Source organism: Oncorhynchus mykiss, chromosome 11 (genome assembly GCF_057628025.1).
Source record: "Oncorhynchus mykiss isolate SJ-2025 chromosome 11, ASM5762802v1, whole genome shotgun sequence".
NCBI lineage: Eukaryota > Metazoa > Chordata > Actinopteri > Salmoniformes > Salmonidae > Oncorhynchus > Oncorhynchus mykiss.
The window spans coordinates 19,972,973-19,988,590 of NC_143032.1; the positions used below are offsets into that span (position 1 = coordinate 19,972,973).

The following is a 15,618-nucleotide window of genomic DNA, read 5'->3' on the forward strand; positions in this document are numbered from 1 at the left end:
AGAGATAACAGAGATCTACACAGAATCAGACTGACTGGTAGGGAGACTTAAACACTCTCTTAAACAGATGTGCTAAGCTTAGCTGACTATATAACTCTCTAGCCTAACACCCCCAAAAAATCGGATCTAAAGTCAACTCAACTTTCACCCACAACGACATAACATACATTTTTCCAGGAGTGACCCGTATCGGGCGTGAGGACGCAGCGGTACCCCAAGACATCACCATCCAGGGTGTAGGTATCGAGGCGGAACACTGCATCATCATCAACACATCAGGGGTCATCATCCTCGACCCTTGTGGGAACCTCTGCTCCTTGGACGGCGTCCCTGTGACATCACCTGTCCCGCTCACACAAGGTGAGATATACAGAGGAATGCACACACAGGACCGCAAACCAACACACTTTGTCGCCACCTACTGGTAGTACTTGTTTAAGTGCAGTGTTGTTTGCCTTGCCTGTGTGCCTTGACTGCATTGGTTACAAATCAAATCAAATGGTGTGGACTAACAGTGAAATGCTTACTTACAGGCCCTTCTCAACAATGTAGAGAGAAAGAAAGTAGAGAAATGATAGAAAAGTAAAACATGTAATAATACTGTAGATACACAATGAGTAATGATAACATAGTTATAAACAAGGGGTACCAGTACCGAGTCGATGTGCAGGGGTATGAGGTAATTGAGGTAGATATGTACATATAGGAAGGGATAAAGTTACTAGGCAACAGGATCGATTATAAGCAGTAACAGCAGCGTATGTGATGAGTCAAAAACGTTAGTGCCAAAAGGGTCAATGCAAATAATTAAATAGTTACCTAGCTACCCAGTCTATTTAGGAGTCTTATGGATTGGTGGTAGAAGCTCTTCAGGGTCCTGTTGGTTCCAGGCTTGGTGCATCAGTACCGCTTGGTGTGCGATAGCAGAGAGAACAGTCTATAACTTGGGTGGCTGGAGTCTGCCAATTTTTAGGTCCTTCCTCTGACACCACCTGGTATAGAGGTCATGGATGGCAGGGAGCTCGGCCCCAGTGATGTACTGGGCCATACGCACTACCTCTGTAGCACCTTGTGGTCGGATGCCAAGCAGGTGCCGTACCAGGCAGTGATGCAACCAGTCAGAATGCTCTCAATGGTGCAGCTGTATAACTTTTTGAGGTTCTGAGAGCCCATGCTAAATATATTCAGCCTATGAGTGTGTGTGTGTGTGCGCGCGCATGTGTGGTTAGCTTTTTCCTTCCTGTATACAATGAGTATACAAACATTAGGAACACCTTCCTACTATTGAGTTACTCCCACTTTTGCCCTCAGAACAGCCTCAATTCGTCGGGGCATGGATTCTACAAGGTGTCGAAAGCGTTCCACAGGGATGCTGACCCATGTTGACTCCAATGCTTCCCATAGTTGTGTCAAGTTGGCTGGATGTCCTTTGTGTGGTGGACCATTCTTGATACACATTGGAAAACCACGAAGGCATGAAAAACAGCAGCGTTTCAGTCTTGACACACTCAAACCGGTGCGCCTGGCACCTACTACAATACCCTGTTCAAAGGCACTTAAATATTTTGTCTTGCCCATTCACCCTCTGAATGGCACACATACACAATCTATGTCTCAATTGTCTCAAGGCTACACTGATTGAAGTGGATTTAACAACTGACCTCAATAAGGGATCATAGATTTCAACTGGTTAGTATATGTGACGGAAAGAGTAGGTGTTCCTAATGTTTTGTACACTCAGTGTATATGTGTATGAATCATGTGGGTAAAGTTTACGACCTGGGTTCTTCATGGTGTTGTGAAGCTGTGTGTGTGGTGTTTGTGTGTGGTTGAGCCATTAGCCTTTTAGCTTAATTATCCTTGGTTTGGAATGGATAGCTCCTGTTGTTTACAATGCCATGACTCACAACTTCCAACTGCAGAGAACACACTCGTATTTTTCCATTCCTCTCTTTCACTCTCTCTCTCTCCTTCTCCTTTTCAGTCTTTCTTTAGACATTTATTTTTCTCTGTCTTTTAGTCATTTTCACTCTCACTTCTCCTATTTCTCATCTTTAAATCCTTGATCCATTCTCCTTTTCATTCATTTTCTTCCCCTTCATTACCCAACATTCCTTTCTCTTTTCCCTTCTTTGGGGTTTTGGAAGGTGTAAACAAGAACGCAAACACATTCCTCTATTTTCACATTCTCTCACTTTTTTCCCTCCCTCTCTCCCCATTAATCTCCCTCTCTCTTTCCACACCTCTTCCCCAGCTCTCTGTCGTGGTCTGGTCTGACCACTGTCAGTTAAATATTGACTGACCTGTTTGTTTTCCCACTGTGGCTAGCTGACTCAAATATTGACAACATCTTGGTGTGTATACGTACTGGAGACCAATGTGTTGTCTCTATACTGCGCTCACATAAGACTTACGGTATTTTGCCTGTAAAAAAAAAGAGTAAATGTTTACATGACCCCCTTTCAAACAGGCCCATTTTTACCACATTCTTGCCTGCATATAAAGGTTAAATAAAAACGTATGCCTTTTATACCTCCAGTGCCCATGCTGGCATGCCATTGACAAGTGGTAGTAGTGGTGTGCAGATGTGGGTGGGCGTCTATTTGAATAAATCCATTGACTATACAGCATCAAAAAGGAATTCATTGTGAATTTGTTTAGGCAGGTCCAAAACAACAGAATGGCATATTTTGAGTTGAATCATTTCTAAATGAATGAGATCAATAGTTCATTATTTTGTTCATTAAAGAGACAAGCCACACTTACCAAGATCACAGTCAACACACATACATTTTGTAGTAATAATATACTGGAATATAACAGAATAAAATACAAATTGACTCTAGACACAAAATAGGGGAGGGGGGGGGTCGGAAGGCAAGAAAAGGGCCTTGCCGAAGTCCGCCCCTTCTAATTCCCTTAATTGTGTCACTAGAGTCAAATACTTTCTGTGGCACACATCGGAGTCAAATACTTTCTATAGAACACACTTCACGTCAAGATAGGCAACCAACGTGAATATGTAGGGATGTTATATTAAACATAGAGGAGGGAGTAAAATGTAGGCACGCAATAAACATTTCAGAACAACTACTAGTCGAATAAGAAATGGGAGAGATGACAAGTTTTGGCAAAGAGATTTATTTATAGACCAATACACTTGGAACAAATAGCCAAACCGAAAACTGCAGACATTACTAGTGCCTCCCCTGCGATCAAACCGGCATAAAATTTTTTAAAAATGAAACGCAGCCTAACTTGATCATTGACAGCTGCTTTGAAGGACACAAATAAAAAATGATGCTACTAAGATCAGTGAAATGTAGGCTAAACTGACATCGGAGTGAAGAAATCTCAACTAGCAAGCAAGTCTCAGCAATGAAGAATTGAGTGTGTGCGCGTTTACGCAAAGGGGGGGGGGGGGGCTCTGGCAGGGGGGAGATTTTTGGCACAACACCTGCAATACCTTTCAGATACAAAGAAAAGGCGTAAAAACGTCTTAGTGTGAAAAGAGAGGGATGATAAGAAGACAAAAAGGCCAGGGCAGAGGGCAAGAGGTCGAGAGAATGGGAGAGTTCATGGTAAGGACAGAGAAGAAGGAACAGAGAGCGAGAGAATGGGAGAGTTCATGGTAAGGACAGAGAAGAAGGAACAGAGAGCGAGAGAACCTTGTGGGATTTAAAGAAAGAGAGCGTGAAATGGAAACATCCTCTAGGATAATCTCTCAGGCTACAGACGTTAGCCACACACACACACACACACACACACACACACACACAAAGTGATGTAACTGGAGTGTTTTGTTGGAAACACGTATTGTGTTTGCTCAGTATTGCCAATAACAGAGATAATAAACCATACTGCTGACTCATATCAATATGATGATGTGGAGGCACCAGACACACACACACACACACACACACACACACACACACACACACACACACACAGAAACACTATCCCTGAACATGTCTGCCAGGAGCAGAGTGATTCCTCACGAAACCAGGACAAAAAAAGACCATGATTTTAGTGAATTTTACTAAATTTAACCCATAGAATGTCCATTTGGAGGAAGGATTGTTTACATATATTTGACATTTGTTTCTAAAAGCATAATTGAGAAATAATTGATCAAATATGGGATATTTATGGAATTCTGGCCTTACCCAGGCCACCTTTTTTTTGTTTAAAAAAAAAAGTAAGCCGTATTTTACCAGGTAAGTTGAGTGAGAACACATTCTCATTTACAGCAACGACCCAGGTAATAGTTACAGGGGAGAGGAGGGTGGATGAATGAGCCAATTGTAAGCCAGGGATGATTAGGTGACCATGATGGGATGAGGGACAAATTGGGAATTTAGCCAGGACACCAGAGTTAGCACCCCTACTCTTACGATAAGTGCCATGGGATTTTTAGTGACCACAGAGAGTCAGGTCACCCGTTTAACATCCCATCCAAAAGACAGCACCCGACACAGGGCAATGTCCCCAATCACTGCCCTGGGGTATATTTTTTTGACCCGAGAAAAGTGTGCCTCCTACTGGCCCTCCAACACCACTTCCAGCAGCACCTGGTCTCCCATCCAGGACCAACCCTGCCTAGCTTCAGAAGCAATCCAGCAGTGGGATGCAAGGTGGTATTTTAAGACACTATATAATTTTATCTTTAGGTGCTACTAAGCAGAAATGGTCATTTGAAGTGTCACCACTTGTTTTGTAATATGGATAGTATTTTGATTTCAATAAAAAATGTCTTACATTAATTTATGAATATTGAGAGAAAAAAAAACATGAATTAGCAAATATACACATTTTGATTAGTCAAATGTGTCTATATATTCTTGAACATAATAGCCTATATACTCCACATGGGAATATCAATGTTCCAGAGTTACATTTCGTGAAAATCCCCAAAATCATGGTCCTTTTTTGTCCTGGTTTTGTGAGGAATCACTCTCTGAAAATATCAGAGTGGATGTTTTTTCTCCTTTTCTCTCCACCCTATACCATGCAGTCGCTCTCTCTCATCACAGTTCTCTACCTCATTCCATTCTGTCCAAGGCTTTCACTTATTTTCTAGTCTACTGTCTCTCTTTCCTTCCCCTTCTCTATTGAGTAGTTTTCCGAAGCTGTTCTTCTGTGCGTCAGATCAAAGTTGTTATCTAATTAAACATTTAGGCTGAATTTGGAAAAATATGGCTTTGATAAAAAATCACATCTATTTAAGTTTGAGTTGTTCTTTTCTCCCTCTAAGCTGTTGGGCTCTATAGATGTGAGGTTGGCTATAGTAACATTCCTCTCAAGGTGTTTCCAAAGAGAAGGGAAAAGTAGGCTAGGTAGACAAAGAAATAGAGTAAGGGGGCGGGGACCAAATACCTCTGGCTTTTAAACCACTGTGTTCCAACCAACAGAGAACGGGGTCCGAGACTGTTTTAGCTGAACTGAAATGCATTTTTAATCAAATACATTAGTTTTGGGTTTTACAAGCGGCTGCTTTTGATCTCATTCAGAACTCGTAAACTGTCTTAGGGGAGGGTTTTGCTTTTTACCCCAGTCTATTCGCGTCAAGCAGGCGACACCACCCCTTTTTTTGGAAAGTTGGTGCGCTCCTTACCTCAACCCCATCTGGATGGAAATCTGTTGAACCCCGAAGTCCCGAGTCTTTTCTGGAGCTTTGGACTGGGTTGAAGGAGGATAAGAACGCGATGGTAATTGTTCAGACATAGAGAAATAACCGAAAATACCGCAGTTGTATTCACTGAATGGGACTCTGTAAAAAGGTTAGTAAAGATAGCCTCATTTAAGAAATTCCCTGAATTGGAAGACCCCTGTGAGTGCGCGTGCATGTGTACATCATTTTGGTTTTGTAGCCTTTTGTGACTAGAAAACGACAATAAGGTCTGACCATCCATGATATAAAAAGTATAGTTTTAACCATGTTGAGGCTATATAGCGTTTGTTTACAAACATTGGAGTGAAACAAGCTTATATTTTGGGTTCTGACCGTTGAACTAAACTAAGAATAAGTTATATTTTTCAAGAATCAATGGGTACGTTTAATTCAGAACTCCCAAAATAGAGGAAGCAACTGCAGATTGCTCCTTGAAGGAAACGTTTAATTTTTATGATACAGTTCTTTTCATTGTTTGGCGAATTGTTGTTTGTCAGCTGCTCTTGATTAGGCTAAATGTTTTAGGAATATAGCAAGGGTAGGCAACAGCAAACCATTTGCGTCACGCTTGCTCTGTTGCAACCATAAATTGTATAATTGAGATAAGAACCTCCTGCTTAAATGCTTTCCAGATAGTCTTTTATATTGTCTACGTTTGCAGGGGGAAATTAACTTCATGACCTCCGATCAAATTTGAAAAGGCTACCTTGACGTCAACAAAGTAAGCAGCACCGTACGCGTCACCTTTGTGAAGAATGGTATTATCGCGCGCACCTCGGGGGTTGTAGTTCACAGACCGACAACGACGTGATTGGTTTTCACTTGACAAGAAAAAACAGCCTGCGGTCATAGAAAGTAGAACTGAAGTGACGCCAAAGGAAATCTTTATCTGCCTTCCTGGGACTCGGTTATTGAGAGAGTGCCTTTGATTTCAGATGTCAAGATTAGTCTCGTTACTTTATTTGTTTTATAAAGGAGAGAGGACATGTAATTGAAAGCGGCAGCATCTGTCAGGTGACATGACAACGCTACACATGTACACCAGCTGCCTCCCCTGTTCAAATGCATCCTCCCTCCCCTACTTTCTTTCTTCCTCCCATCCTACTTTAGGCTATAGTAGGCCTATTTTTCAAAGGGACACTAATCGTGTTAGTTATCACACCGAGGAAGGAATGATGCATTGACTTTTCCAGTGTTTTTTTTAGGGCCCTGCAAAGCCGCTGTGATCCACTCAACACATCCAAGCAGCAGACCAGAAGATTGAGCCCCCCCCCCCCCCCCCCAAATCCAATGACCTAGATTGGAAGATCATATTTGGTAGTTATAGGGGCCATTACCTACCCTCCTCTTCCCCTCCATCAGCCAGGGTGACATATAGTCTGTGGGATAAAAGTCTAATTGTTTAATATTATAACCTAATGGTCCACATTTGGCAATTAGATAGACACATATTCTACTCTTATTCCTAAATATAGACCGGTTTCCCTCCCATAACATTGTGGTTCCGTGTTAGGTTAATTTAGATTAACCAGAAGAAATTGGTACCAGATGTCTTCTTCACTGGCATCTGTGAGATCAAAGTGTGTGAGGTTATCTTTGTAGCTGGGGATATCTGTAAAAAACAAGATTGTGTGTTTGTTGTTTGGAGTGGTTGTTGTTTTTGGGAGAAAGGAAATTAGAATAGTGTAATGAACAAATAAGGGCAACAGTCCTATAAAACTGGCAGACAGTTGAGTCAAGGAATTTGAGTTTATGAAGAAAGACTGCTGTTACACACACACACACACACACAGATGTTCTCTCTCTCCTTTCCTCTGTTTGCTGTCATGCTAAACACCATATGGTACTGTGAGTGATTAAACAGAGACTGTAAACAGTCTTTATACACACCCATGGTCACACATGGCATATACAGCTTCGTTATCCTATGATTCTACACTACCTGACCAAAAGTATGTGGACACGTGCTCGCCGAACATCTCCTTCCAACATCATGGGCATTAATATGGAGTTGGTTCCCATCCTTTGCTGCTACAACAGCCTCCACTCTTCTGGGAAGGCTTTCCACTGGGTCATTGAAAATAATATTTTTAACTGACTTTCCTAGTTAAATAAAGGAAGAGAAAAAAAGATGTTGGAACATTGCTGCGGGGACTTGCTTCCATTCAGAGCATTAGTGAGGTCGGATGATTAGGCCTGACTCGCAGTCGGCGTTCCAATTCATCCCAAAGGTGTTCGATGGGGTTGAGGTCAGGGCTCTGTGCAGGCCAGTCAACTTCTTCCACATCTATCCGGTGTATGTGACAATACAACATATTTGTTTATTTTTGATTAAGTCGCATGCATGGACAGCTTTGGGATGCATGTGTGTGATCTTTGATGTGTGTGAAGATACGGGCCAAATCAACACAATGTGTCCTATCCTACTTTGTTTACTGTGTAGTGCCTAGTCCAGCTGCATAGACTAAACAGTCCTGTGTGAAAACATTCTCAATTCAATGGAAAAGGTCAAAACCAGAATTTTACATTTATGTCTTGAGTATTATTTCCTGTGGTAAGTGTGTGTGGGTAATAAGTCACACTCAGCAGTGTGGTATGAGAAGTGTTGGTCTTAGTCCTGTCTTTGGCTTATTCTCTAGAAATACTACAGCGAGCCCAGAAAAGTACCCTCAGCTAAAAACACACACTCACACACTTGCAGTTCTTCAGGAAGGGGGAAGCATGTCAGACATATTTCTTTACATGACCAGACACACACACACACATTACTCACACATTAGTTACACACACACATTACTCACACATTAGTTACACACACACATTACTCACACATTAGTTGCATACATCAGCTACATGTTAAAACCACACACACACCAGATCAGACTCTGAGCCCTCTAAGGGAGTCACGTCATCCCTATTACCATTACCCCCTCTCTTAACATTGGGGTTTTGGGACAGAGAGGAGAGTGAGAGAGAGAATTAGCCCAGACATTTTTCCATGCTGTATTTTTCCATTCTTTCTTTCGCTCGCTCTCTCTTTCCTCTCCCCGGTTTGGTTTACTCTCTGGTATCTGTCTGAGTGTAGGTATCTCTGGTATCTGTCTGAGTGTAGGTATCTCTGGTATCTGTCTGAGTGTAGGTATCTCTGGTATCAGACAGATGGATGGAACAGTTCTGTCATTTTGACATTGTTTTTCTCCATATTTAAGGTGCTTGGGAGGGATCCCTGAAACATCAATCCTACAAGCATCAGCATTGTTTAATACAGAGATAAGTGGCTGAATTGTTTATCTGGATCATGTGGAAGGGTCAGTTTGAGGCTGGCAGAGTGATGGCCAAGATGGTGTTCTTTTTCTGTCCTTCACTCAGGGATCTTCTTACCACTGCATTCAAGAGAGCGATAAGGGGTTCCCCCCCTCGTTCTTTATCTCCCTCTTTCTGTGAGGTATTTGGACAGCTGTGGATGACTGCTGTGTGGGTGTGAGGGGGAGAGAGTTATCAGGTTGTGCCCCCGATGTCTTGTTTAATACCTGACTCTGTGATCCTAATTGATGGCCAAACACTGTGGTCTGGAATGGCCCAGACTGTGTGTGTGAGTGTGGTGCAGATGGATTGTCTGTTATACAGAGAACCTGGAGGTCTAACACATGTATTGTGTTGAATTATTTATTCTGTCTTCTGTTATTTCTTCTGTCATTTAGTGTGTGTTTATCTGACTGTTTTCTCTCCAGGTTACTCTCTGTGTCTGGGTCAATCCTACTTCTTCCGCTTCAACCATCCAGAAGAGGCCAGTCGTATGAAGAGCATGCTGCCCCAGAAGAGCCCTGTCTCTCCTCTGGCCTACAGCACAGGTAGCACACACACACTTGGCCCTACCCTCTTTCACCTCTCTTCTCCTTTGTGGGACTAGGGGCTGATATGGGATCTATAGAGGGGGGGGCCCCTCTATAGATCCCATATCAGCCCCTAGTCCCACAGTTCTCATATCACTTCCTCTCTCCCAGTGTTAGGGTATAGTTACAGGTGGAGCCCGCCACGACAGGTGTACGTGATTGAGACGCGGTCATGTGTAACTGCTTTATTGAGGGAAAATGTACTTGCTTTGACTCTGGTTGTCTCACCAAGCTATCTTAAGATGACTGAACTAACTGTAAGTCCTTCTGTATAGAGGAGACTTAGCATCTGCCAAATGACTAAAATGTAAACTAAAGCATTCTTAGGTCCTTAATATGTTTGGATATCTTCAAACATGTGTTTTTGCTGAGGCAGAGGGTCTTTGACAAGTCACAGGGTTAGAAACACACACACACACACACACACACACACCTAAAACACACTTCTCAAGACGGGTGGAATGTTTTTCACATCTGGCAATAGCTGTCGTCGTGGTGATGCAGCTGTGTTCTGCTGTAACCGTGGTGATTGATCTCTGCATTTGAACATGGTGTGTGTGTGTCTGCGTATATCATCGCTGCTCGCTCACTGTCTCGGCAGCTAGACAGCAGGAATGTACACACACAAATATACATCTGTATAGGGGTCACACACACTGAACTCAATTGTATAGCGAGGAGCTATGGACCATTTTTAGTGTTAATAGTTTTAAAAAGATTAGAGTGAGCCGATATTAACCAGACCTTAAAGGAAAATCTGTCTATTAATGGAGTCTACTGTGATTGTGTGTTTGTGTTTCTAACAGCGTCTCGAGACCAGATGTCTTCTGCTTTCTGCCCCATTTATCCCCCTCTTTACAAGGCTGAGGTTAAACCTTTACCCACTAGGACCCCTCGCTCACACAATCTTACCTACACACACTCATGTGTGCACACACAGGACATGCACAGTGAAAGATTAGTGGAATCATTGTGGGTAGCTGGACAGGTAGGATGACTGACAGTGAAGGTGAACAGGTGGTCACGTGTCAGGTGACAGAGGAATGGATGAGACTGAGGCAGGAATTCCTTTAACCATAAAGTGGTATATTTACTGAGTATTTATTTACTGCATCACAAAGGAAACAAATAACATGTATTCAATCAAACTCATAATCACAAAGATCAAGTCATAACAATCATTCACGATTAACATAATTAGGGAAGTCAACAAGCCAGTTCATTAAGAAGTCAATAGTAATCATCCGTGAGTCATTTAGGCTCGTAACTATTTATCATAAAACATGAAAGAATACCAACAGTGAATGGTTATTCAATCTGTAACCCCCATTAGTTTGATATCAAAGTCGATCAGTTAGCAAACAATGACGTTTCTCATTTCACCCTTTCAATTGTCTTCATGTGTACAGGTAATTCATTTCATTACATATTAACCATATCGATTGCATAATTGGCCTATGAGGATCCGTAGGGCCGTGATCATTGACAATTCACATTACATAATAGATTTGAAGTGTGCGCTCCAAGCCGCGCTCCGGTAATAACTATTAACAATAACTGATGGCCCACACCCCCGATCGCAACAGATAGTTCAGATGAAAGGTAACAGAGTCGGTGGACTTACATGGATTCATGGACGCACAGAACTTCTGGATCAGACGGAGTTAAGGAAGAGAGAGCAGCGATGGCAATTTCCTCCTTTTATGGAGTTGAGATCTGTCTGACATTTCCACCTGACCTAATTAAAGCGCCCCTGGCCCAGCTGAGTAAGTGGCAATGAATTAAAGGATTATTCCAACAACTTCATGGGCCTTTTCTGCACACAGTATACATACGGTCCTGCACACATTTAGTACATTTAGTACATGTATACACACACTTCTAGGTAAACACACTTCGGACATGTGTACACACAAGGCACACATGTCCGTCTATAATTAGTGATTCTATGTGTGTTTTGGAGGTCATGTGTGCGTTACTGTCTTGACGGTATGTAAAGAGTAGTCCCATTACTCAGGGTGAAATGGCTAACCTTCTTGTCTCCTTTTTGTTTAGCTCTTTGATGAGTAAAATTACTAGGTTTCCTCTCCGTTGGGTTTTCAAGGGGGGGATTGAAGAAATTCCTGACCACTGAGAGGTTTTCTATTTCCCCAGGAAGTCGGTTGCCCTGCTACTTTTAGAGACCTGAACTACCGTGTGTGTTAGTTTTAAATCTGAGAATAGGTGGGAGCGTGTGAGTGAGTTCTTCTGTGTGTGTGTGTGAGTGTGTTGTCTGTATGTGTTGGCTCTTGGGCCCTCAGTGTTATAGGCCATTTACTGGCAGCTCTCTGCTGTTTGGGTTATGAGTATCCTGCCAAGTCCAGCTATGAATAGACTTAGCTGCAGGTACAACCACCATATAACTTTCTCCTTTACTCTCAGACCAAAACCACACAGAAGAAGGCACACATTGACGCACCTATACACAGAGATATTCTCAGAATAATAAGAACACCCTCAGACCTATAGGCTTCAACAGACGAAACAGATGATGGACAGAGAGCTCGTGTAGAGGATGGTTTTTAACTGTTCACTTAGTGGTGAAGATAAGACACTTTCAAATAACATGTCTTTATGTGTATTCTTTTCTGCTTTCTCCTCCTGTATCTACTGTTGCATTGTCAAGAAGGAACCTGCAAGTAAGCATTTCGTTGGATGGTGTATACCATGTGTTTCCTGTACATGCAACTTATACAACTTAAAGTTGAACTCTTCTCCCTCCCCATCTCCTCTCTCTCCCTCCCTCCCCAGACTATCTGAAGTTCAGTAGTGACTACAGCCATGGGGTAGTGGGAGGGGCCGGCAGTGCAAGAGGGATGCGTTCTGCCTCAGAGCTCCGTGATTTGATGGACACCTTACAACGAAAGAAGATCGCCCTGGAGACCAGCCTGAGAGCCAATGGGGACTCTAGCCCCTCCTACTTCAGTATGACACAGGTATGACAGCTGTAGCTCTCAACGAACCCCAGCAGAACTGAGGCATGCACTAGATGGACATGATTTTACACTTCTAATGTCTTTTCCCCTCTCTCCCAGTCTCCACCCACCACGCCTGTGACCTCACCCACCTCGATGTCGTCAGCCTATCAAGAGCAGGCTAGGCGTTTCTATGGCTCTGATCGCCCGCCCCTCTCCGTCAAAGCCGCGGTCCCTCCCTCCCCCTCTCGGCGCTCTGACCCCCCTTCCTCCCGATCCTCCATGACCCGGAACCAATCCTACCAATCACAAGACAGCCTGCTGGCCTCCCCTGGCGACGGGCGACGACAACTAAACCCAAACTCCTCCCCCCTGTTGTCGATGTGGAACGGTGGAGGTTCCTCTAACTCAGTGGCCGGTGGTGAGAGCCTCTCCTCTCCTCCTCCACGCTCATCCCTCTCTCCAACCAGTGGAGCAGCCAGCGTGCCCTCCAGCCCCCGCCTGGGACGCCGAAGTCACGGCAACCATGAGCCGACACCTAGCAACCGAACCAGGAAGTACTCTGCAGGGTCGATAGGCGGCATGATAGGAAGTCACAGCCTCTCTCTGCCCCGCCTCTGCCTGTCATCGTCGCCACGTTCCCATGATAATGGAGCCTTGGTGCTCTCTACCCTCCCCCCGACCTCGCGGCGCTCTGAACCTCTACGTAACTCTTCTCACAACAATAGCCAAAACCACACCACAAACAGTAACTACAACCATAACCAAACCACTAACTTTAACTACAGCCAGGCCCAAAACATGAACCACAAGGGGAACCAAGGTGAGGGGGTGGTATCCATCTCCCTCTCCTCCCCAAAGTCTCCCACCCAGGCCCCTCCAGACGTGACTGTCCCGTTCCGATCAGGGGGCTCCTCCAGTCCCCGCGTGGCCAAGAAACTCAGCCTCACCTCCACCAGCTCCACATCCAGCCTCCAGGAGCCAGAGTGGCCAGCCAGCTGCGGAGTCTCCCCTGGACCAGAGCTTTTTTTCGGGGAGAGGGAGCACAGGGCTGGCAGCCTGGAGCCTGGTCTAGGGTTAGGGGAACGGAGACAGTCTTTTGGGAAGGGTGGGCTTGAACCAGGGTTCGGTCTGGGGGAGAGAAGACAGTCCTTTGGAAAGGGAGGGGTAGAACCTAGTTTGGGATTAGGGGAACGGAGACAGTCTTTTGGGAAGGGAGGTTTAGAGCCAGGTTTAGGGTTAGGGGAACGAAGGCAGTCATTTGGGAAGGGAGGAGTGGGGCTGGGGGCGGGGGTGACCCCATCGGGGGGGTTCAGGGCGAGGAGTGGCAGTATCAGCTCCCTGAGTGGGAAAGAAGAACTGACTGACTACCACCATCGCCAGAGAGATGAGAGACTACGAGAACAGGAGGTGGAGAGACTGGTGAGTACTGTGTGTATTTTTTTAAAGATCTGAATGAAATGGCAAGGCTATGAGGTGGAATCAGATATCTTCCCTCTGACCTCTCGACCTCCTAAACACACTCTTCGGGAGCTACACTGTTGGGGCATATACACACAGATGAATATGCACGCACACTAACATATGTTCCCTCAGGGAAGTACTGCCTCTGGCTGCTAGCCTATGTTAACATGCTCCGCTATTCTTACTCTGCTGGGTTGGGTCCGGTTTAGAGGAAAACACTGGCTTTTTTTGGGCTCTCTGTGGTTTTGTGTGTGTGGTTCCGTAAGTGGGGCCATCTGCAGTTCAGCACAGTTAGGTTGGTTTGGATCGTTAGGAACCCATAACAGAACTGTCAGATGTGGGCTAGAACCAGATTGTATTAGGAGAGCAGAAATATAGGGCAGGTGGATACACACGCTCTCTTTTTCTGACACACACACACAAAGTAAATAGGTCCAAAATAAAGACGTGCAGCCACAACTACGGCTGGTGGCTTTCATACAAGTGTTGGGCAATGTGAACGTCTTTTGAGGTGTGCTGAATATTCCCAGAGGATCATTCCTCAAAGTATTTTCCCTGGCGATGTAAAGGCTGGCATCATGGGAGAACAGACAAACATGTTGGAAACACACATCTATGCACCAATCACTCAACAGAATTAGGCTTTATCTCAATAGTCTAAAATGGCTTCCTCTCCTAGTCTCCTCTCCTTCATCTTCACTATTGTAGACTATTGAGATGCGTCTCCTCTGAATGCTAACTCTGGATCTACTCTGCCCTCTAGAGGCGAGACAGGAGAACTTTCACTACTATTCTGTCCCTGATTTCACTATTGGGAATTTTTCTCCACCAGCTGCTCCTATGCTGGGTGAGGGAGAGAGGGAGATCTCAGTAAAACAAAAATAATGGCGTTCCAAAAAAGGCCCAGTTGCCAGGACCACAAATACAAATTCCATCTAGACATGGTTGCACTAGAGCAGTGGTTCCCAAACCTTTTATAGTCCCGTACCCCTTCAAACATTCAACCTCCAGCTGTACCCCCTCTAGCACCAGGGTCAGCACACTCTCAAATGTTGTTTTTTGTCATCATTGTAAGTCTGCCACACACACTATATGATACATTTATTAAACAAGAATGAGTGGGAGTGTTTGTCACAACCTGGCTCTTGGGAAGTGACAAAGAGCTCTTTTTGGACCAGGGCATAAATAATAATAATCAATAATTTTGCTCTTTATTAAGCCATCTTCCCAATAAAACCTTATTTGTTCATCAACAATTGTGAATGACTCAACACAGGTTAATGAGAAGGGTGTGCTTCAAAGGATGCACATAACTCTGCAATGTTGGGTTGTATTGGAGAGAGTCACAGTCTTAAATACATTTCGACACACAGTCTGTACATGTATTTAGTTTTCATGCTAGTGAGGGTTAGAGGTTGACTGATTTATGATCTTTCAACGCCGATACAGATTATCGGAGGACCAAAAAAAGCCGATACTGATTAATCGGCCGATTTTTAAATAAAATATATATATTTTATTTATTTGTAATAATGACAATTAAAACAAAACTGAGTGAACACTTATTTTAACTTAATATAATACATCAATAAAATCAATTTAGCCTCAAATAAATAATGAAACATGTTCAATTTGG

General features: G+C 43.9%; 1 protein-coding gene across 13 annotated transcripts in view; it reads left to right on the plus strand.

Moving 5' to 3' along the window:
- Positions 1 to 15,618, plus strand: part of phldb2b (pleckstrin homology-like domain, family B, member 2b) — a 47,347-nt gene that overhangs the window by 15,806 nt on the left and 15,923 nt on the right. For 6 of the 13 annotated variants that reach the window (XR_016484415.1, XM_090189707.1, XM_021620444.3 and 3 more), the window contains exons 4-7: positions 178 to 360; positions 9,403 to 9,522; positions 12,355 to 12,539; positions 12,639 to 13,940. Coding sequence is in view for 12 of the 13 variants with exons in the window: in XM_090189707.1 (XP_090045833.1) it covers positions 178 to 360; positions 9,403 to 9,522; positions 12,355 to 12,539; positions 12,639 to 13,940 (1,790 nt within the window). In the remaining variant the exon portion in view is untranslated. Of the gene's footprint in view, positions 1 to 177; positions 361 to 5,395; positions 5,781 to 9,402; positions 9,523 to 12,354; positions 12,540 to 12,638; positions 13,941 to 15,618 lie in introns of those variants that run through there. The other 7 variants (XM_021620448.3, XM_090189704.1, XM_090189702.1 and 4 more) reach the window with 2 other exon arrangements.